The 22,471-nt window shown below is 40.3% G+C and overlaps 1 protein-coding gene across 1 annotated transcript in view; it reads right to left on the bottom strand.

The window, feature by feature from the left end:
- Nucleotides 1-1,565: 1,565 nt before the first annotated feature.
- The window catches only part of IRAK2 (interleukin 1 receptor associated kinase 2), a 38,098-nt gene continuing 17,192 nt past the window's right edge, over nt 1,566-22,471 (bottom strand). The window contains exons 6-12 of the mRNA XM_060239640.1: nt 21,114-21,228; nt 19,449-19,558; nt 17,112-17,307; nt 15,828-15,890; nt 11,680-11,880; nt 10,738-11,251; nt 1,566-2,692 (exon numbers count right to left, since the gene is read on the bottom strand). Of these exons, the coding sequence (XP_060095623.1) occupies nt 2,571-2,692; nt 10,738-11,251; nt 11,680-11,880; nt 15,828-15,890; nt 17,112-17,307; nt 19,449-19,558; nt 21,114-21,228 (1,321 nt within the window). The 3' untranslated portion in view covers nt 1,566-2,570. The remainder of the gene's footprint in view (nt 2,693-10,737; nt 11,252-11,679; nt 11,881-15,827; nt 15,891-17,111; nt 17,308-19,448; nt 19,559-21,113; nt 21,229-22,471) is intronic.

Below are 22,471 nucleotides of genomic sequence, written 5' to 3'. Positions count from 1 at the left end.
TCCCACTGTTGCCCCCCCCCAGCAACAAAGAATACAGAGCATCACTGCCCCAGACAGAGAGTTCAAACAATACGCTGTGGCTAATAACCACTGATGGACCTCTGCTCCATATTCATCCAGAGCTCCATGCCTAAGGAAGAGTCCCTGCAACTTAAGTATTTATTTGCCTACTCTGATATATTTTAACTTTTGAATAGACCCATCTTTCAACAGCTCTGTTAGATAGATCAGAAAATACCATTCTGCTTATAAAGCATCTCACTAAACGTAATGCAGGTTTTGCTCAAAAGTTGATTTGTGGAGTAGCAATGCCATCCCAGGATATGATTTATATTATAGAGGAGAATTGCCTTATCCTTCTGGAATGGACATTGCAGTAGATTGAGCCAGGGTGGATTGGCCATTAAGGCCCCTGGGAAAAACATGATAGGCTGATGGCCTAGGGATCTGACCTCCACTGGGGCCTCCTGGTCCCAGCAGCCATCCCCAAGGCTATCCCAGCCCACCATGAGGGATGGGACTGTCTGGCTTCACAAGGGGATGGGGTTGCTCCATCCACCCTACCCTGCCCAGCCACCTTCTTGTTCAGGCTGGCTGAGCCAGCCCCTCTCCAATCTGTCCCTGGATCCAGCCACTCTGCTGAGTTTGAAGCCTTTCTACAGCTTAAGTGGTTCTTCACTATAGAACAAGCCACTATGAAAGTAATCCCAAGAAAGACTAATAACCCTACCCAGACCTATTCAATGGGCTTACTCCCAGCAAAGCGTTCTTAGGATTGCACTGTTACATTAGAGAAAGGGCCCTTAGACTGGAGGAAGGCTTAAAAGTTTGCTGAGCAGAACAGCTGGCTTCATTCCAGTATTGTATATAATTAGAAAACATTGATACTCATTTAAAAAACCCCACTCTTAAATATGTACAGCTGGATTCATCCCAGTGTTGTATAAAGTTAGAAAACATGTACTTATTTTAAAAAAACACTCTTAATTATGTCAGAAACAATATTACTTCCAACTTTCCCTAAATATTTTGTATTAATGATAGTTTTCCCTCTACTAAATAACTATGTACTACAAGTTCAATCCAGAAATTCTGGTGATTCAGCTCCACTGCAGAAATCAGAACATAGCAACGTTCTGCTGGATCAGATCAAGAGTCCATTAAGCCAATCTAGCAGTGGCCAGCCACGACTTCAAGGAAGTCTGCAAACAGACTCCAGTATAATCTCAGAGCTATACTGCTTCTGAACATGGAAGTTCCCTCAAATTCCTCTGACTATGATCAGTGCTGTTTCACATTGCTGATTACCTGTTGGGTGGATCCAGTGCCCCCTCCCCAAACAGATGATTACTGCCATGAGAACTGAAAATGCCAATTGTCAGTTTAGTGTGAAGTGTGCAGGGTTTATCTGGCAGCATCTTGCTGCATAAGCACAGCTACAATAGGAAACATAATCCATATCTACAAGTCTGTCAGTTACTGATGATCCTTGCTGGATCATAGTATCTGGCCATAAGCCTGCCTCATTTGATCAAACGCAAAAGGGAACACTACAGACACACATCTTCCACTAAATCATTTACCAGAGGCCAAGTTAACCTTTAACTCAAATTAGGCTGCAGGTTTGCGCTAAATAAAATCAAAATAGGATTGCACATTAATTATTTGATTGACTCATCATCTAAGGTATAGCTCTATAAAAACCAAAATACTATAAAAGCCTCAATATTCAGTACTTTAAAGCATAACAAACTGTACAGAAGTCATGCATATACTTTTAAATAACTTTGCAAAAGTAGCAGGCATTCTTCATGTAAACATAAGCCCTAATACACCATGTTTTCCAGAATGGTCAGGTATTTGACCAGGCATCTTGGACTATTTTGTTTTATAAAAGACAGTAATTGCTTTTAAGCATGCCATATCAAGTGCAACAGACAGCAAGCAAACTTAAGGCCTAGAGAGCTAGTAATGCCTCTTGTAGATTTTGTCAGATGGAAAGTTGATTCACACCTGCACAGTCATTGCTTGATGACTGCTGTATTAGGTGGCGAGTTACCTGTGTGTGAGCCATCACAAACCAGACGACAGGTGATAGAACATCCATATCACCTCAAAATACAATGTTTGTCAGTGGACTCAGTTCATTTATACAGTGAAGTCATCAAACAATGTACATGCATAATATTATCTTGCAAACTACAAGCTGAACAATGTGGCTGAAGGACAGCTGGTGTGTTTCAAAGTAAAACAAGTCAATACAGTTTGTTCTCAGAAATCCTTTGGTCAAACTGAGTAAATGTGCTACATTACTCATGTTGCCCAACTACAAAACTAATTCCTCCCACCTTTTATACATTTGTCGTGGGCTATATCTTTAACTTTTAGAGGAAACTGTAAACCAGAGAAGAGATTCTCCAAGGCTCTAATCACCTCAAATTGCTATTTCCCTTTAATATAATTTGGACATACAAGTGTTGCAGACTGGACACAGTTTTTCCCAACACATTTTGCTGTAGCTGATAATGCCAAAAAAGGGAGTTTCTTCTGAAAATGGCATTAATGATGATTTAGGTAAGATTCAAAAGTTCACAAGTGTTTAACTTTTTTTCTTCATACAGTAAAATATCTTGTATCATCTTCTTTTTTTGATCGTTGATCTTTATTTCCCTAACGGTTTCTTTGGCTGATGCTGAAATACAAAGCAAACATAATTAATACTTTATTTAATGTATAGAGACCTGCTTGAGGCGGCTAGCATACTTCAGATAGTAACAATAATGAACACAATTACTTCCACACTTGTAAACACAAGTAAACTTGTAAGCCAAATAAAAAGCCAGGCCTAACAATATTACTTGCTTTTAGCTGGCATTCTAACCTGAAAATCAAATATTCACTGACAAGTGCTTATTTTTAGGAGAAATGTCTTTTTAAAGGACTGAATACTAAAGGTTAAATATGTAGTATAAAACCATTAACTACTGGTCTAATTTTTTATCTTAGCCTCCTCCTTTAAAGAAACTCAGGACAATGTTTGAGGATCTCCCCTCCTGCATTTTCCCATTCCTAGTCCAATACTACTACTGGCTCTCTTATCTAGCCACATTAAAGAACTACAGTGGCTAGCTTATAGTGATAATACCACAAGGACAGCCTCCAGCTATCAGACATTTCACTTGATGGACACCCTGTTCAAACAGTTCCATGGACAAGTCTGGATCCCACCTCGGGGAAAAGGAAAGGGTCTGGAGAGCAAACTTTCTGCTACTGCTGAATTATAACATTTTAGGGTTGTCCAAAGCCTTGTGGGGAAGGGAAGGCTGCATGGTGTAGCCCGATCTCAGAAGCTAGGCAGAATTGGTGCCTAGAAGGGAGACCATCAAGGAAGACTCTGCAGAGGAAGGTACTTGCAAACCACCTTTGCTTCTGACTTGCCTTGACAACCCTTTCTGGGGTCACCATAAGTCAGCTGTGACTTGATGGCACTTTATGCACTCACACAAAGCCTTGTGGCACTCCTCAGTGAAGGTGAAGAGAAAGGAGAGAATTGCAACACTGCCATGGATTCAATGGGGAGATGTAAAGTAGAATGTTTCAGCCGGCAGCCGTGTTGGCCTGCAGTAGAACAGCTTTCATACAACCCAAAGCTTGTTGGTCTCTAAGGCGCGACTGGACTAAAATATATTAAGTGGAATGGAAGTGATGGAAGAGTGCTGAGAAGCAATGCAACAACCCGGGACTTCCGGGGAAAGGAAAATGCCGAGCTGAGCTGCTTCTCATAACGGGAGCAGGCTGGAACTTTTATTCGGGGTAGTAGAAGGCAAATTAATGCCTATTGTCTACCTTTCTCAGTGAGAGAAAGGTCCAAGACTTGCACGGAAACTTTAAAAAGAGATTTACCTTAGCTGAAAGGAAGCCCTGGAGAGGGTCTTCTTTGAGGCTTTGAGGGGTCTCGTGGAGTCTGCATAGTCAACGTCTGCAAAAGTTCTCAGAGTCATTGATTTGACATAAGCTCGTCAGGATCCTAACCTTCTTGGACATTTCTAAACAATTAAAGCTTTGAAAGACCAGTGGAAACTTAGATAACTGGAACAAAAGGTACAGAAGTTTTCTTTTCATTCCGGAGCTATTTATAGCTTAAAGGGACAAAATTAAAAGGTGGGAAAAAGAAAAATAGAAAGCTTGCAAGAAGAAGGAGGAAGGGGTGAAGTTTGGATTGTTTAAATATAAAGGACAGTGCTAAAAACTGCTAAAAAGTGAAAAGGAACTCATTGTTTAGTCTATCTGCGGTTTTGAAGAAAAAGCAATTGCATCACATTGGAACAGACCTGCAGCACTTCTGAGCAAGACAGGAAGTACGTCAAGTATCGTGAGATCTCCATGAGAGTTGATGGTGACAGAGGCAGGAAGCAGTAAAGAAAAAAGCCTACTCTATACCATAGAGAAACATCGGCAGCCATTGCTGGGAGGCTAAATCCAAAACATGGTTCTTAAAAGAATCTGGGACTTTAAAAATTGTCAGAATCAACTGGAAAAAGGGTAAGAAGACAAGAACTATTGGCTACATTATTTGTGGGCTCCTAGAGTGATTTTAAAAGGAAAAAAAATTTTTTTAAGAAGGAGTAAAAAATCGCGGCCGCCATTTTGGAAATTTTAGAGACAACTTTGATAAATATCTTGACTTTGGGGGCTCAGAAACCAGCGAAATTGGGCTTGCTGGAAAGGGCAAGTCCTACTCTATTGAACCTGACTGTCAGATTGCAAATTGGTGAGGTCAAAAATTTCGTCATTTTTTAAAGGGGAAATTTTTTAAAAAAATTTATATCTTGGCCTAGGAAGCTCAGAGGAAGATAGAATAAAGTTTAACTAAAAGAGTAAATTCAGATCTTTTGAATTTTGTAGTTAAACTTATAATTTGTGAGATTGAAATTTTTGGTATTTATTTTTTTATTTCTTCTATCCCTTTGTTTTTTGCCTAAATGTCTGAACCCAAGCAGACCCGACAAAGGGCTCTTTCATTAGAGAAAATGTAGGACCAATTGGATGTCATGGAAGCCAAAATAATGAAAGGAGTTAGGAGAATGATAGATGAATCAAAGGAAGAAATTATCACAGAGATTAAAAAAGAAGTGGATGATCTCAAAAAAAAAAAACCTGAGGAAACAGTTAAGAAAGTGCAGGGGGTGGAAGAGAAAGTAAAAGTACATGACACCACCTTGTTGAAAATTCAAGAAAAAGTGACAATCCGCGACTGTAAATTAATGGAAACTCAGATATGTCTGAGAGGAGTACCTGAAGCAGAGAATGGTGATTTGAAAGGATATATAATAAAAATAATTGCAGAATTTTTAGAAGAAGACCCTGATGAGACCAAAAACATGTATGATCACATGTATAGAGTTAATTCACTTTCTCCCAAGAAAAACAATTTACCAAGAGATGTTGTTATAAGATATATGACAAAGGAAATGGTGGGAAGGATCATGAACAAAAACTTTGAAAAGTCACTGATAGTAGGAGGCAGTAAAGTGAGAATCATGAAAGAGCTGCCAAGACAAGTGATAAACGATAGGAGAACATACAAAAAGTTGACAGAAAAACTGAAAGACAATGGCACGAGGTTCAGATGGATAAAACCCGAAGGTTTGAGTTTTGAACTTCAGGGGAAGAGAGTTACAATTACAAATGCTCAGGAGTTGAGTAGATTTTTTGAAGAAAATAAAGAATTTGCACCATGATGGATTACAAATTACTGTCTTGGAACGTTAATGGACTAAATTCACCCCCAAAAAGAAGGGCAACATTTCATTGGATCAAGAAGCAAAATTGTAATATAATTTGTTTGTAAGAAGTACACATTAAACAAAAGGATTATAAATTTTTATGGAACAAACAATTGGGAACGGAATTTTTTTCATTAGCTGATCAGAAGAAAAGGGGAGTAGTTTTCTATATTAAACAAGAATTGGAGCCAAAGTTAATATTTAAAGATAAAGATGGAAGATTTGTAGCAGTTGAGATAATATTAAGTGGGAAAAAAACATTGTTATTGGGACTATATGCACCTAACGGTGCAAAGGATGCTTTTTAAAAAGACATTACACTACAGTTGGATGAGTTGACTTATGATCAAATACTCTTAATGGGAGATCTTAATGGACCAGTCGAGAACTCATTGGATAGATCTGGAGGGAAAAAAAATGATGGGAAAGAAGGGAAACTGCCAAAGTCTTTCTTCGAATTAGTTAAACAAGAAAATTTAGAAGATATATGGAGGAAGTTTAATCCTGAAGTACAGGACTATACTTTTTTTTCTGCAAGACATAAGACTTTTTCCAGAATTGACATGCTGTGGGGAACTAGAGACTTAGGTCTCATAACAAGGAAGATAGAGATTTTACCTAAAATTGGGGCTGATCATAACCCAATAATGTGGATTACAAAATTGTCTAAAAGATTGAGGAGATGGAAACTGAATGAAGATTTGCTACAGAGCAAAGAAACAGTGACATTTCTAGAAAAAGAAACTAAGGACTTTTTCCAAGTGAATGATAAAGAAGATATTGACTTTCAGATGGTCTGGGATGCTTATAAAGCAGTAATGAGAGGGTTGTTGATTACTCTGAACAATAAAGACAAAAGGAAAAAAGAAAAACAATTATTGGACATTCAAAATGAAATAAAGAAAAAAGAAGGGGAGCTGAGAAAAAGACCAGGGAAAAAGAAAATTCTAAGGGAAATTTCAATATTACAAACTCAATTGAGACATTTGTTAAACAAAGAAGTGGAATGGAATCTGAAAAGGCTTCAGCAGAAATCGTTTGAAGGGGCAAATAAGACGGGAAAGTATTTGGCGTGGCAATTGAAGAAAAAGAGAGAAAACAAAATAATTAGTAGAATTGTGATAGATGGAAGAGAAGTAGTTACTCAAGAGGGAATAAAAAGAGAATTTTTTAAGTACTATGCCAAGCTGTTTAAAGGTGCTGAAGTAAAGAGAGAGAAGGTAGATGAATATCTACAAAAATTAAAAATTGAACCCCTAACTGAAAATATGAGAAAAGTCTTAAATGACCCAATTGAAAAAATAGAAATTGAAGCAGCAATCAACGCGATGAAAAATGAGAAAGCTCCCGGGCCAGATGGATATACAGCTAAATATTTTAAAACTTTTAAGGATGAATTAATACCAAAATTGCAGAAGTTGATGAATGTAATAAGAACAAAAGGGAATGTACCAAATACATGGAAAGAAGCCGTTATTTCCTTGATACCTAAAGAAGACAGAGATGCCACGAATGTGAAAAACTACAGACCAATTTCGCTTTTGAATAACGATTACAAAATATTTACAAGAATTCTGGCAGAACGACTTAAACAATATTTGATAAATTTTATAAAGGAAGATCAAGCTGGTTTTCTTCCCAAAAGACAAATAAGAGACAATATTAGAACTGTTGTAAATATTGTAGAATATTATGAAAGACATCCAGAAAAAGAAGTAGCATTATTCTTTGCAGATGCAGAGAAAGCATTTGACAATTTAAACTGGGACTTTATGTTTGCAGTAATGGATAAGATGGAGCTTGGAGAAAGCTTTATAAGAATGATAAAAGCAATATATTCTGAACAAAGGGCAAGGCTGTGTGTTAATGCAGATCTTACAGACGAAATGAAAATCAGCAAAGGTACTAGACAAGGCTGCCCGCTTTCACCATTGTTGTTCATAATGACTCTTGAAATTTTATTGATGCAGATTCAAGAAGGAAAAGATCTAGAAGGATTACAAATAAAAGGATATACCTACAAGTACAGAGCATTTGCTGATGACATAATGTTTATAAATGAAAACCCCATACAAGTTACACCTTTGTTATTAATGAAAATACAAGAGTTTGGGGAGTTGGCAGGACTTTATATAAATAAAGAAAAATCTAAATTTTTGTGCAAGAATATGCAGATAAATAGACAACAAGAATTACAAAGACTAACGGGCTGTGAAGTTACCTCTAAGGTAAAGTACCTAGGGGTAGAGATAACAATGAAAAATATTGATTTGTTTAAGAATAATTATGAGAAGTTATGGCGTAGAATAGAGGAAGATGTGCTAAAATGGAACAAGCTCAATTTGTCATTGCTGGGCAGAATAGCTGCAATAAAAATGAATATTCTACCAAGGATAATGTATCTGTTTCAAACTATTCCTATTGTGAAAGATGCTAAACAGTTCGATAAATGGCGAAGGAAAATTTCAGAATTTGTGTGGGCTGGGAAGAAACCAAGGATTAAAATGAAAATCTTGACAGATGCAAAAGAGAGAGGTGGATTCCAATTACCAGATTTGAAATTGTATCATGAAGCAGTTTGTTTAGTATGGATGAAAGAATGGATAACGTTGTTAAATAAAAAACTTTTAGTGTTGGAAGGCCATGGAAAAAAATTGGCTGGCATGCATACTTATATTACGGAAAAAAGAAGATGGATGGCCTTTTCTCTCACCATTATATAAGAAGTAATCTACTAAATGCATGGATAAAGTATAAGAAATATGGTGATGAGAGGAGACCTTTGTGGATAGTGCCAGCTGAAGGGATAAAGATAACGGCTAAAACAGCCAAAGAAAAATGGCTATCATACAATCAGCTACTAAAAATACAAAGTGGAAAAATAGAACTGAAAACTGCAGAAGAACTGAGTTACAAATATGACTGGTTTCAAATGCAATAAATAAAAAGTTTGGTGGAGAATGATATCAAAACTGAAGGAATAAGGAAGGAGCAAACAGAAATGGAAAGAGTTCTGCTGGGAGATAATGAGAAATTAATTTCAAAAGTATACAAATTACTCTTACAGTGGTCTACAGAAGATGAAGTAGTGAAATCTCAAATGATAAAATGGGCAATTAATGTAAATAAAGAAATAAAGATGGAATCTTGGGAATATTTGTGGAAGAATTCTATGAAACTCGCAACATGTCATAGTATTAAAGAAAACTGTTTTAAGATGATGTATAGATGGTATATGACTCCAAAAAAATTAGCAAAGATGAACAACAAGATGCCAGATAGGTGTTGGAAATGTAAAAAGCACGAAGGTTCTTTCTACCATATGTGGTGGACTTGTGAAAGGGCTAAAATGTTTTGGCAAATGATTCAGCAAGAGATTTCTAAGATTTTGGGATATGAATTCAATAAAGTGGCAGAGACTTTTCTGCTGGGATTACAAATGGAAAAATTTCCAAAAGAAGACAGAACTTTAATATGGTACTTGCTCTCAGCTGCTAGGACATTGTATGCGCAGCTGTGGAAGCAAGAAAAAATACCAGAGAAATGGGATTGAATTACAAAAATTATGTCATGGAGTGAAATGGACAAATTAACAGGAAAATTAAGAGACTATGATTTGGAACTTTTTAAGTTGGAGTGGAAGAAATTCAGAAGATACGTAGAAAAAGAGTGGAAAATAAAAGGACATTGGACAATCTTTCATAATGATTAAGGTTTTTAAAATAAGAATATAACTTTTGGGTTTTTCTTAACAGTTAAGGGTACCTTTAATATTTGTTTCCTTTAAGTAAATAACACTGGCGGGGGTCAAGTAACGGGGGGAGGGGTGGGGGAAAAGTAAGATATGGGGTAGAAAGTTTTCTCTTTTACTTTAAATTTTTATAAGTTGTAGATATAGTTTTGCTACCATATGTTACTAATAAAAATTGTTTATTTGGGAAAAAGAAACAATGCAACAACCCCACAATTAATTCATTAAAAATGTATTTTATATCCTCCCTTTCCTAAAGCTCAAGTCAGCTAACAAATGAACCTTTAAAAAGGTTGATTTAAAAACAGATACAACATTAACTACAATAAACCATAATTAAAAACATCAATAGAATGGTGCTAGATCCAGGGCTTTTTTGAGCAGGAATGCACAGGAATGCAGTTCTGGCCAGCTTAGCATTGTGTGTGTGTGTGGCCTAATATGCAAATTAGTTCCTGCTGAGCTTTTTCTACAAAAAAAGCCCTGGCTAGAGCCATACTGGGCTCTAGACGTCCATCCTTGGGGCAAAACTCATCAAAGGGTGCATTTTGAATCTGTATTTGACCTCCAGAGTAGAGAGATCAGAAGAGATCTATCTCTTACACACAGCTCTGTCTCTTTAAGAGAGGTGGGCAAAATTCAGACACTTAAAATCTTGAGAACTTTTGTCTCTTAGAGATGCGTAAAAAAGAGGAAGGAACCATAACTCAGCTTTGTGTGCAGATCACATGTTCAGTCCTTGAGATTTCCACTTCGAAGGACCGGACAGTAACTGATTTGAAAGACCTCTGCCTGCAACCCTGGACAGCCACTTCTAGGCAGAAAAGACAATACTGACTTTGACAGACCAAGAGTCTGATTTAGTATAAAGCAGCTTCATTTATTTGGAAAAATTTTTTAATGGCAGGGTGATGAAAAGAATAGAAATAAGATGTAACAGGAAACTCAAATTATTCTTTTTCAATCTCACAGAAAATCTATGCCAATTTTCTTTTCTAAGAACCGATTCAAGGATTGTGTGTGTATGGGTTCACAGACAGATAATCATGCAGGCAAACTCCACCCCCATCATATTAATCACATTCCATTAAATGCAGAAATTAGCTACCACCTTTCATTTCATGAAATATTTTGAAAACTGGTTGCCTCTGTCAAGTGATACTTAATAAATACCCTTAAAAGAATACTTAAAAGCATTACCTTGTGAAGAACAGGTAGCACCAGAATTTTCTATATCTAAGAGAGTTCTTTTTGGAGAAACAGGTGCTTCCTGAGGTGGTGTATGTTTCTCTGAGACTACAGATTTTGCTGTGACATCATCACTGTATTCTGGATCATTTGCATGAAATGTTATGGGGAAAACATTTTCTGGATCTGGAAGGCCATTGGTTGGTGGCTGGTATGCAACATCCCTCATAGGATCCCAAGAAAAGTTACTTGATTCATCAGACTCACAAGGGACCCGTAATCTCTGCTCAGAGTATGTTTCAGGAGACATAACTCTTATCAATGGAGGTAACAAATCCACACAGTTTAATAACTCAGCATGCATGCTTCCATCACAGTTGTCATCTGAAAAGCTATTGTTGAAGGGGCTGGCTGGTTCATCATTGGTTTCTTCAGGGATGTTGAGAGACAATCCAGGATATTCTCTTCCTTCCGACTTCTTCTGATATTGTAACTGATGAGCTGCTATTTCCATATATGCATTCACCTGTTGAAACAACTGTTAATGCTATAAGACCATCCTCAAAGGTTCTCCAAGTTTCCACACTTCTGGAAGGTAGTTGACAACCAGAAATAGGACTTTTCTGCAGTCACATTCCTGATTGTGTAACAGCGTCCTAGAAGATATCTATCTTATTTCCGCCCCCATCCTTCCATATTTCTCCCCATCCTCACACCACCCTTTGGGTTAGGCTGAGAATATAACAGGCCCAATGAGAGCATTATCTCATGTCTCCCTGATCCTAGCTTATCACCATGTCTAATGGCTGCATATATACCAACTATCCACCTTCCTTTTTCACCCCTGTTTAGTATGTGCAAAATACTGGCTGTGGTGCAGATCTTTGTTGATGCTTCTGCATATAACTGTAGGACTGGGAAGTGAAGCTGTGATATCAGAGTTGCCATGCTTACCTCTGCCATATCAGGATTCTTTTTCCGCAAACACACACAGGCTGCAGTTGCCAAACAAATGGCAGACATTTCTGGCCAGTGGAGTGCTTTCCTGTCTTGATACCTGCGACATATTTCTTTAGCTGCTAGGTTTTCAAAGGTTCCTTTCTTAGAGCAGGACAGTTCCTTTGCCACCTGGATTTCATCAAGGAGGGCATCTTTCTGTTGAAAAAAGAGAGATGGTCTGTCTCTTTTGTATTTGTCCTGTCTTCAACTAATCAACTGATGAAAACTGAAGACTGCATCAAAAATATTTTTCTTCTTTCAGTTGTAGTTTGCAATCTTTATTTGATATTTTTTAGTCACCACTCACCCAAAGAGTCTTGTGGAGACTTATAACAGTAAAACCAATAAAGTAAAAACAACATAAAATAACAAAAATAAAATACTAACATTAAAATATTAAAATACATGGCTACCACCATACCACTATTAAAACAGCCTAAACATATGGTACGCCTTCAAAGGCCAAATGAAATAATTCAACTTTGCATGCCCTGAAGAAACTAAACAGGTCTGGCAGGGCATGGGTGTCATCTGAGAGTGCATTCTACAGGGTAGGGGCCACAACTGAGAAGGCCCTTCTCCTGATGACAGCTAAGTGAGCCATCTTGGGGCTGGGCACCTACAAGAAGCCCCTAGATGATAATGAAGGGAGCATGGGAGGTTGTAATGGGAGAGGCAGTCCTTAGGTGTGATGGTCCCAGAACATTAAGGGCTTTGAAGGCTTGAATTGGATCCAGAGACTAATTGGTAGCCAATGCAACAATCTAACCATTACATGCATGTAAGTACCATCAAGTCACATCTGACATATAGTGTCACCAGCACAAGGCTTTCGAGGTACGTGAGAAGTAGAGATGGTTTGCCATTGCCTTTTTCTGTAGAGCCTTCCTTGGTGGCCTCCCATCCAAGTGGTTTCCCATGCTTAGCTTCCAAGTTCCAGTGAGATTGAGCTATACAATGCTGCCTTCCCTCCCATCCAACAGTTAAAACAAACCAAAAACAATATAACATCTAAAACTCACAAACAAAACATAAACAATAATGCAGGTCATGCCAGTAACAATGAAATTTCAGAGATCATAAAGCAGAAGTTATTTTTTAATTTTAATTGTATATAATTAAGGTACACTTGCTGCCCTGATCTGGATAGCCTAGGTTAGCCCAGTCTCATCAGATCTTGGAAGCTTGGACAATCCCAAAATACTAGAACTTGGGGGCATCTAATAAAGCTGATAGGCAGTAGGTTCAGGACAGACAATAAGTTCAGAACAGACAAAAGGATGGACAAGTAGGTTCAGGACAGAGAAGAGGAAATCCTACTTTACACAGAGAATGAATAAAATGTGCCATTTTCTGCCAGAGAATGTAGTGATGGCCACAGGAATAAACAGCTTTAAAAGGGGATTAGATTCATGTTGGGTAAGTCTATCAATGGCTAGTAGCCATGGTAACTGAGGGGAGTCTCCACATTCAGAGGTACTAAGCCTCTGAATCCCAGAACCAGGAGGCAACATCAGGGAAAGACTTTGGCCTCTGTGTCCTGTTGTTGGCCATCCAGAGGAACTGGATGGCTACAGTGTAAGATAGGATACTGGACCAGATGGACTACTGTCTAGGGTTGCCAAGTCCAATTCAAGAAATATCTGGGGACTTTGGGGGTGGAGCCAGGAGACAATGGGGGCGAAGCCAGAAGCAAGGGTATGACAAGCACAACTGAACTCCAAAGGGAGTTCTGGCCATCACATTTAAAAGGACCGCACATCTTTTAAATCCCTTCCCTCCATAGAAAATAATGAAGGATAGGGGCACATTCTTTTGGGGCTCATAGAATTAGACCCCCTGGCCCAATCTTTTTGAAACTTGGGGGGTATTTTGGGGAGAGGTACTGGATGCTATGCTGCAAATTTGGTATATCTACCTCAAAAAACAGCCCCCCAAAGCCCCAGATATCCGCAGATCAATTCTCCATTATTTCCTATGAGAATAAGTCTCCTTAGGGAATAATAGAGTTCTCTCCCCCCCCCCCCCCCGCTTTCTCTCTCTCACTCACACACACACTTAACTGTCTCTGGTGCCTCCAAAATGAGGTCTGGAAAATATAGGGGCTATGCTGCTCTCTTTTACACACACACACTCACTTGTCTGTAATGAAAGCAAAACAACGAGGGGCTGCGCTCTAACGAAGTCTGCTGTTGCTAACCCTTCTCCATGAAGTACTTCCTGCTTCCTGCTCCAATTTAAAGGAACACACATTTTAAAACCAGACCTGTTTGCAGGTCCTGCCGGAGATCTAGAGGTACATGGTGGCGGTGGGGGGAGGGGCTTCCCTCGCTGGCCAGCTGGCTGGGGGCGAGGGGAAGCCTGTAAAACCGGGGGATCCCCTGCTGGGACCTGGGGATTGGGAAGCCTATACTGGTCTGATCCAGCAAGGCTCTTCTTATGTTCTTATGAACACCAGGGTTACAATGCAGAAGCAGGCAATGGCAAACCACCTCTGAATGTCTCTGGCCTTGTCTCTCCCTACAGGGTCACCATAGGTCAGCTGCAAGTTTGGGCAGGGGTTGGAGTGGGGAGGAAGTATGCTATGCAAAAGTGGCAAGCTCAGAAAAGTGGAAAAACTACTTAAGTGAGTTTTTTGTTTTACTAATTTATTGCAGAACAATTATATTTCATACTAGTCTGTCCTTCAGCCTTTTTACCCTTTTAATTTGAGGACCTTTGTTAGAAAATGAAAGTGAACCATGTATTTTAGTCTAACATCTTTATATAAATCAAAGTGTAGCCATCATTGCTTTATGGAATCTTCCTGTCTTCTCTGGCTCTCTAAAAACTGCTTTTTGGGCCAAAACCTGTCAGAGATGGACCCTGCAATGTAACATAAGACACAGAGAGGAGTTTATCAGAGGTCTAAGGCAAGTTACCTAAAAAAGGAGCAATGTTTATAGTACATTGGCATGAAGTGCATGAAGTGTCCACACTTATGAGTACAGCTTGAGACCACAAATAAGAAAGAAGAGCAAGAGGCCCAGTAGAACTTTATCTTATAGATGCAGAAAGTGATATTAAACATGTTAGGGTTGCCAGGTCTTACCTGGCAGCTGGTAGGGGACTCCCGGGTCCTTTCTGGAATCTTTTTCTGCACATGCTTTGTGAATGCAGCACTATGATGTGGGGGAGGGGCGCTCTAGTTTTTGGGCAAAACTCTATGGGTTTTTTGCCTTTAAAACCACAGAGCTTGCCAAAAAACTAGAGCTTCACCCACGCTCTGATGTTGGTGATCCACTTGTGGATCGTGGTTAGCCACAGGAGGGGAAAGTTCCTAGCTGCTCCTTGCTAGAAGCAAATAATCACTCCTTTCCATAACAGGTTTACCTGCTTCCCAAGGGTCTAGCCTGGGAAAGTATTTTGCTGTTTAAAACCTTTCCTAACAACTTTCAGACTTCCAAACCCAATAGATGACTTGTTATTACTGATGAATGAATCTGGAGGTAGGCATGCAGTATAGGAACCAATATGTTTTGAATAACCTACACAGCATTGACAGTTCTATACACAGTGACTAGCACACATGAGTGTACCAGCTTGCACTTGTGGCTGTGGAAGAGACTAATATGGGGTGTAAAAAACATCAGATTTGGAGATGTGACAGGCTGGTATCAGCCAAGATTTTGCACACACAATACCACTGATCAGCATGAAGACATAAATGGGTACAAGGATTATGTTCTTTAGGCCAGGATGAAAAGCACCTATTTTGAGTCACCCTGCTTCAATTCCATCTGGAGAGCCAGTTTGGTGTAGTGGTTAAGTGTGTGGACTCTTATCTGGGAGAACCGGGTTTCATTCCCCACTCCTCCACTTGCAGCTGTTGCAATGGCCTTGGGTCAGCCATAGCTCTGGCAGAGGTTGTCCTTGAAAGGGCAGCTGCTGTGAGAGCCCTCTCCAGCCCCACCCACCTCACAGGGTGTCTGTTGTGGGGGAGGAAGGTAAAGGAGATTGTGAGCCGCTCTGAGACTCTTCGGAGTGGAGGGCGGGATATAAATCCAATATCTTCTTCTTCTTCTTCTTCATCTCATTAAAAACAAAAAAAGTTTTTCACTTACCAGGAAAACGGGATGCCTTCTTTCATCCATTGCCTTAATGCCAGTCAGTATCTCTGCTAGAACCTAGAAAGCATTTTTAAAAACTATTAAGACTTTTCTTTAGAGTGGATTGTGCAGTAGGATTCAAGGAATATTAGTTGCCAGGATATTGTTCATATGTTTATGTTCTGTGCTCAACAGGCATATGCATCAAGCAGAAATTCAGTCCAGAGCAGTTATTATATTCAAACCTCTGCACATTTTGTGTTACAGATACTGTCTACATTCTGTCTTGAGGTGACATATTGAAGTGACACACCCCTCCACATTTGCTTATGCTGTCTAATTAATTCTGCAGCTGATAGCCAGAGAAGAGGCAAGGAGCTGAGAGGGAGATAAAAAAACCTTTTGCAGGAGTTGTCCTTGAAAGGGCAGCTGCTATGAGAGCCCTCTCAGCTCCACCCAGTCACAGGATGTCTGTTGTGGGGGGAGAAGGATATAGGAGATTGTAAACCACTCTGAGTCTCTGATTCAGAGAGAAGGGTCGGGTATAAATCTGCAGTCTTCTTCTTCTTTACCTTTGGAGATCTAATGAATTATTTCTGGCTTCTTTTATTTAAACCATATGCTTGTATCTATTATATTGCACATGACAAAAATTAATAAAGCTTATGTTCCATGCACCTCCATGGCTGTGGAACTCTGGACACATAGTGGGAGACCCTCATATAATATTAAATCCTTCTCTCAATAGTCCTTGATCACCTTCAGTGGGAGGCCCATCTTCTGCTTCTATAATGAGGACTGCTGATGCTGGCCTCTTCCAGGACTCTGGCATGCAGGCTATTTATGCAATATAGTAGAGTTGCCAGACCTGGGTCTGAGTGGGGTTTCCCCCGATTTCTGGGACTCCAGCTGCTGCCAGCCAGTGGTCAGAAGGGGAAGCCCCACCCCTGAACAGCAACACTGTGCATCAACACTGTGATAACATCATGTGGAACCAACAGCATCATGTCGGGGAATGTTGCACAGTGATGCTCTGGTATTGGGGGCAAAAGTTTTGCCCCAAATATCAGAGAGTTGCTGTGTAACAGCCCCAGCATGATGATGCCACTTCCATGTGACATAGAATGCCACATGGCAATGTTGCCCCACGCCCCACTCCTGGATGGCTCCCTCCCACACCCCGCCAGCAAATGAATAGGACCTGGCAACCCTAAATACACCTGGTATTATGTACATTCAGTTGCTATTGTCTTTCTATGAGTCTCACAGTGTTAATGCAGAAAAGATGGACAAACTTACTATTCCACAACTAAATATATCCACTTTTTCAGTTAGCTGCCCATGCCTGATGAAATCTTCTAGGACGTAAGCAAGGGAAGCTTGCATGACTTTGGTCTTCGTCCCACCATTCTCAGTTTTTTTCTCCACAGGTTGCAATCTGTGACCGGAATGTCCAAGTTTCGGAACAAATTTTGCATCCAGCAAAACATTGGAACTGTGTATGAGAGACACAGGTGTAGATGAAGCAAAAAGAAACTGGCAGCCAATCATCATAAATCCTCACCAGCACTCCTCATAATAGCAAGAAACAAACAAAAGCAGCCTGAGGAAGACTGAACATGTTTGTTGCCTTCCAGGAGCTCTGGAAGAATATCAGAGAGAAAGTAAAGGTGAGAATGACCCTCTTGGGCTCTTAACAGGCTGTATTATCCTGGAGTGCATAGAATGTTTTCTCACCTCACCAGCAAACTATTCTTCACAGAATAGCCAAAAGCAAGAAAAAAAAATCTTCATCCAGGTGGTACATCATTCAAATTCATGAGTGGCACTTGCTCATCAGTCTTAGAACTGCAGGTCAAAACTATATGACCATCACATGAAAAGCGTTAGAATGATGAGGTTTATATAGCTGTGTGGGGAGGGAACCACTCATCCAGCCCAGGAGATAAGCTGTCTTGCATGAGAACTTATTCGTATTTGTGCTTGTTCCCTTTTCTCACACTATTTCACATGGGCCCCAACTGGTTTCCTGTGCTAGCTGACGGCCAAATGCCACTCCATAGGGAAGTGAAATGGAACCACTCACACACGAAGAGGGACTATGAAACATGCAGAAAAATAGTAGTTTGTGAACTAAAACAAAAACAGCCTGACAAGTATAGAGAATGTTCATTGGCATCTAGGAGCCATGTTCTGTTGAGTGATAGTTGGGTTAGGAGACAAAAGGGAGATGGAATTGACAAGGTCAAGCCCCTAACAGTTTACAGTATGCTAGAAAAAGTGGTTTGGGTTGCAGGGGGGATTTCACACTCATTCTCCTATCTAGGCTTCCCAACCCACCCCGCCCTGCCGGGGGACCCCCGAATGAGCGGCCTCCTCCCCCACTCTCCAAAAATCCGAAAGCGGGGGGGGGGGGAAACGGCGCCATGTCTCTTTCCCTGCCTGCCTTCCTCGCAGGCTTCAGCTCCTCCCTTCCTCCGGGTCACAAAGACCCGCCCACCGCCAGCCTGCTATTCGCTCCAGTCTGGCCTCCCTTCGCGAGGTGCATACTGGGACTCATAGTCCTTGCGTCCTCTCCAGCTGCTCTAGTGCTCTCCCCAAAGTATCCCCCAAGTTTCAAAATGATTGGACCAGTGGGTCCAATTCTATGAGCCCCCAAAGAAGGTGCCCCTATCCTTCATTATTTCCTATGGAAGGAAGACATTTAAAAAGGTGTGCGGTCCCTTTAAATGTGATGGCCAGAACTCCCTTGGAGTTCAGTTATGCTTGTCACACCCTTGTTCCTGGCTCCGCCCTGATGTCTCCTGGCTCCACCCCCAAAGTCCCCAGATATTTCTTGAATTGGACTTGGCAACCCTACTCCTATCCCCTACAATTCTTCATAGGCCTCAACTTGTTCACAACTGATTTTAACATACTAGAAATCAATGTGAATTACAATGAGGCGAGATGAAGCAGTGGACTCTGCACAGACTTCTGTGGGGTGGGGGAGTAACCCATGTTCCTGTAGCTACCCACCTCATCCTCCCTGGAGAAGCTAATGCTCCTTCTATTCACATTCCCCAGCACAAGTCACATATGCCTAGTGATGCCAGCCTCCAGGTGGGACAACCAAGAGAGAATCACAGGAATAGTACAAACCCGAAAAATGGCCGTAAAAATAACAAAACTCACAAAAATATAAATAATTATTAATATAAATGACAATAATCAATACATAGCAAAAATGCCCAGAAATATTTTCAAAGGAGCTCATAAAGTTGCATAGACTATAAAAGTGCATGAATCATTCTCTTGCACAGCTTAGCTACTTAAGGTTAACAGAAGAGATCCCCCCAGAATTACAGCTCATCTCTAGACAACAGAGATCAGTTTCCCTGGAGAAAATGGATGCTTTTTTGAAGGGTCAACTCTACAACATGGTACAACACTGAGGTCCATCCAGGCTCCACCTCCAAATCTTCAGGAGTTTCCCTATCTGGTAACCGTACAACCCTCATCCCCATCGTTGGCCAGGGGGGACCTGGCAATCATGCATGACATGCCCAGTAGGGCTTCCCAAACTCCCACAATAGTTTAATAGGTTTATCTTTAAAATGGAATGAAAAACAAAAGGGTTTTAAAACAGCTCCCCACCTTTTCACATTTCCATGAAGAATTCCAAAATTATGTAAATATTGAATAGCCTGAATAAGGCCAATGGCAATTGTGATGCGTTTCTCCCAGGTTAATGGTTCAGAACCACCCTGCAACAGAAAGAAAAGTGGCTCTTTATCCTTTCAAAGGCTGCAAGACCAATGTGTCTATCTGTGTGGGGCAGTGAACAAAAAACCTGGACAAATTCTCTGATGAATAAGTAATGAGATTTCATGCTGGACTGAAGCAGAAAACAAATCATTCACTAGTTAAAAGGTAATACTTTACCATATAATCAAGAATAGTGTTATGTATTGTATGCTGTGACTTTCGTGATCCCCTGTCTAGAAACTAATTGCATTTTACAAGTTGTAACTAAGCCTAATAAACTATTTATGTTACCTAGCATAACCAGATAGAATGTACAAATTAGTTGTATGATTATTGTATGATTGTAGCAATGAATTCAAACAATCACTATATTCAGGGCTTTTTTTGTATCAGGAACTCATTTGCATATTAGACCACACACCCTCGATGTAGTCAATCCTCTAGCTTACAGGGCTCTTAGTACTGGGCCTCTTAGTACTTGTAAGCTCTTGGAGGATTGGCTACATTAGGGGTGTGTGGTCTAATATGCAAAGGAGTTCCTGCTACAAAAAAAGCACCCTGGCTATATTTTTTTTTTCAAATGACCAACGAAGTTAATTGAGTCAAAACAGACACCACTGAGAGCCAAGCCAGCTGACTGACTGGAAGATCTGTGACTGGTTCTTTCCAGCTTTTTAAAAATTGAAATTGCAGTCAGGGTGAGGGAAACTGGTTTATGATTGTGGCATGGGAGAAGGGGATTAAATCTTCTGAGCTCTCATTATTAGCCCCTGAACAAAATAAAGAGATTTGTACATAAAATCCGTCCTTGAAGTTTATACCAAAGTATAAACCAAACTAGAAACTAAAAAGCAGAAAATATTTTACATAAACAGTGGCTGCAGTTTTCTTTCCAATACCTAGCATAGACATAAAAGGCTTATCTCTGTTATTCAAAAGGTGATTGGACCAGGACTGGGAACATATCCACCTCTGTTATTCACACCCAGCAAGATCATGCCATCTTTCATGTAGCTTTAAAACAAGCTCAGGGTTGCCTTGCTCACAGGAGATCCTTTAACATGCAGAATGCAGGGTAGGTCTTGCAATCAGAGGAGAAGAGTAAAGCAAGGGAGAGAGGGACTATGGTGAGACAGAACGTCTTTCTCTCCAGAACCTCCTTCCTCTCCTCTGCCAAGAAAGGGCACTGAATGCTGCAACAGCCCTGGGCTCCATCCCTTGGGAGTTGGTGCTTGACACTATTTAAGCAGAATTCTTCCTATACTTGGAGGGCGGGGATGGGGAGAGAGGCTTTTGCCACTCTTAACCCTCTGGTGTAACAATAAAAACATACAGTTGTTTGGGGTTTTTTTGCTATATTGACTTAGAGCTAGGGAAAGGCTGATCTACCCTGGTCAGTGTCCTTGGAAGAAGAAATTGCCTTGCATTATCTCTTCCCCTGGCTGGTATCTGAGTCCAATATCCCTCTCCTCCTCTGCGCAGCCAGAAGGCAACATTAATACTGTACATAATGTTTACAACAAAGCAACCCACAAGTTTCAGATTTCTGCTTACCTGGCACTGTAATCTGTCAGTTAATGATCCATTAGGCATGTATGGGTATATTAGGCAGTGAAATTTGCTTTCTATAGTGAAGCCCAGAAGATGTAGAATGTTATGGTGGCAGCACCTACATGACATTTGAACATATATCATGTGAAGAAAATGAATAGACTCAACTTAAAATACTAAAATGGGGTTATCAGAACAGTTATACCTCTTCCCACTTGCACAGCTTAGCTACTTACAGTTAACAGAAGTACAGTTTACTAATTCTGAAACTTTTCAGATGTTAACTCCCCACTCCACCCTGACCCAATTTGGAATGAGAGCAGACCTCAGGTTCTCATATTTTCCTCTCATTTCTCCATTGGCCCTCCTTGGGCATAAAAATGAACGACCCAACTAGATATTCAATTTGCTTTCAAAGCATAGTGTGTATGACGTGCAGAGAGGGAACCACATCCCAACAGCCTCTCCACCTTGACTGAAATTGGGTTGTTATTATGATGACCCCACAACTTTACAGTAGCTGTGATCTAGCAGATTTACATGCACACTTGCATTCCCTCAGTGTAACTGGGGCTTTCCTCTTGCCTGCTGGAGGGAAATTCTCAATTGTTCAGAAAATTAGGTTTTCCAGGGGGAATCCCAGTACACTTTACTTTTAGAATAGGGTCTGTGTCTTCATTGGTAAAGATAACAGGAACTGTTGTGAATTGTTTCTGTACTTTTATTGATTACATCTGAATTATATCTAAGCAAGTCTTCCTGAATTTTATGGCTGTTTTATCCTGTCATTTACAACTTTTTCCATCTATCTGTGGGTGTAATATACATGTTATCTTGAAAAGTAACAGCAGAAGAAAAGCTTGCTGGTCTTTAGGTTGCCACAACACTCCTCTTCGTCATGGTGGAGGGATTGAGGGAGGTTTCCAGGAATGGGCAGGACATTGCAATGTCCCTGACATGATGCCATCACCGAGAAGTGACATCATCATGTCAGCAATGTTAGAGGCAACACTGTGGTTTTTGGGCAAACTTCTATTGTTTATTTCCCCCTTCAAAACCATAGAGTTTGCCCAAAAACCAGAGCATCACCATGTGACGTCCCCAGAGACACAAATTGGGGCTGTCACACAACAACATCACTGTTCGGGGGCGGGGTTTTCCCACTGGTCAGCAGTGGACTGAAGCCCCCCAAAGCAGGGGGACCCCTGCTGGGACCTGAGGGATGGCAACCCTACTTGGCAGTTAAGCTTTTACAAGAGCTAGTGGTATATTTTCCACATGCACACAATTTTGCAGAGACTGCAAGCCTTGATGCCTCACGGAGCTACATCTTTAAAACGAAAAAGCATGTTCAAAAACAA

Source organism: Heteronotia binoei, chromosome 5 (genome assembly GCF_032191835.1).
Source record: "Heteronotia binoei isolate CCM8104 ecotype False Entrance Well chromosome 5, APGP_CSIRO_Hbin_v1, whole genome shotgun sequence".
Taxonomy (NCBI): domain Eukaryota; kingdom Metazoa; phylum Chordata; class Lepidosauria; order Squamata; family Gekkonidae; genus Heteronotia; species Heteronotia binoei.
This window is presented reverse-complemented; position numbering and strand designations above follow the sequence as displayed.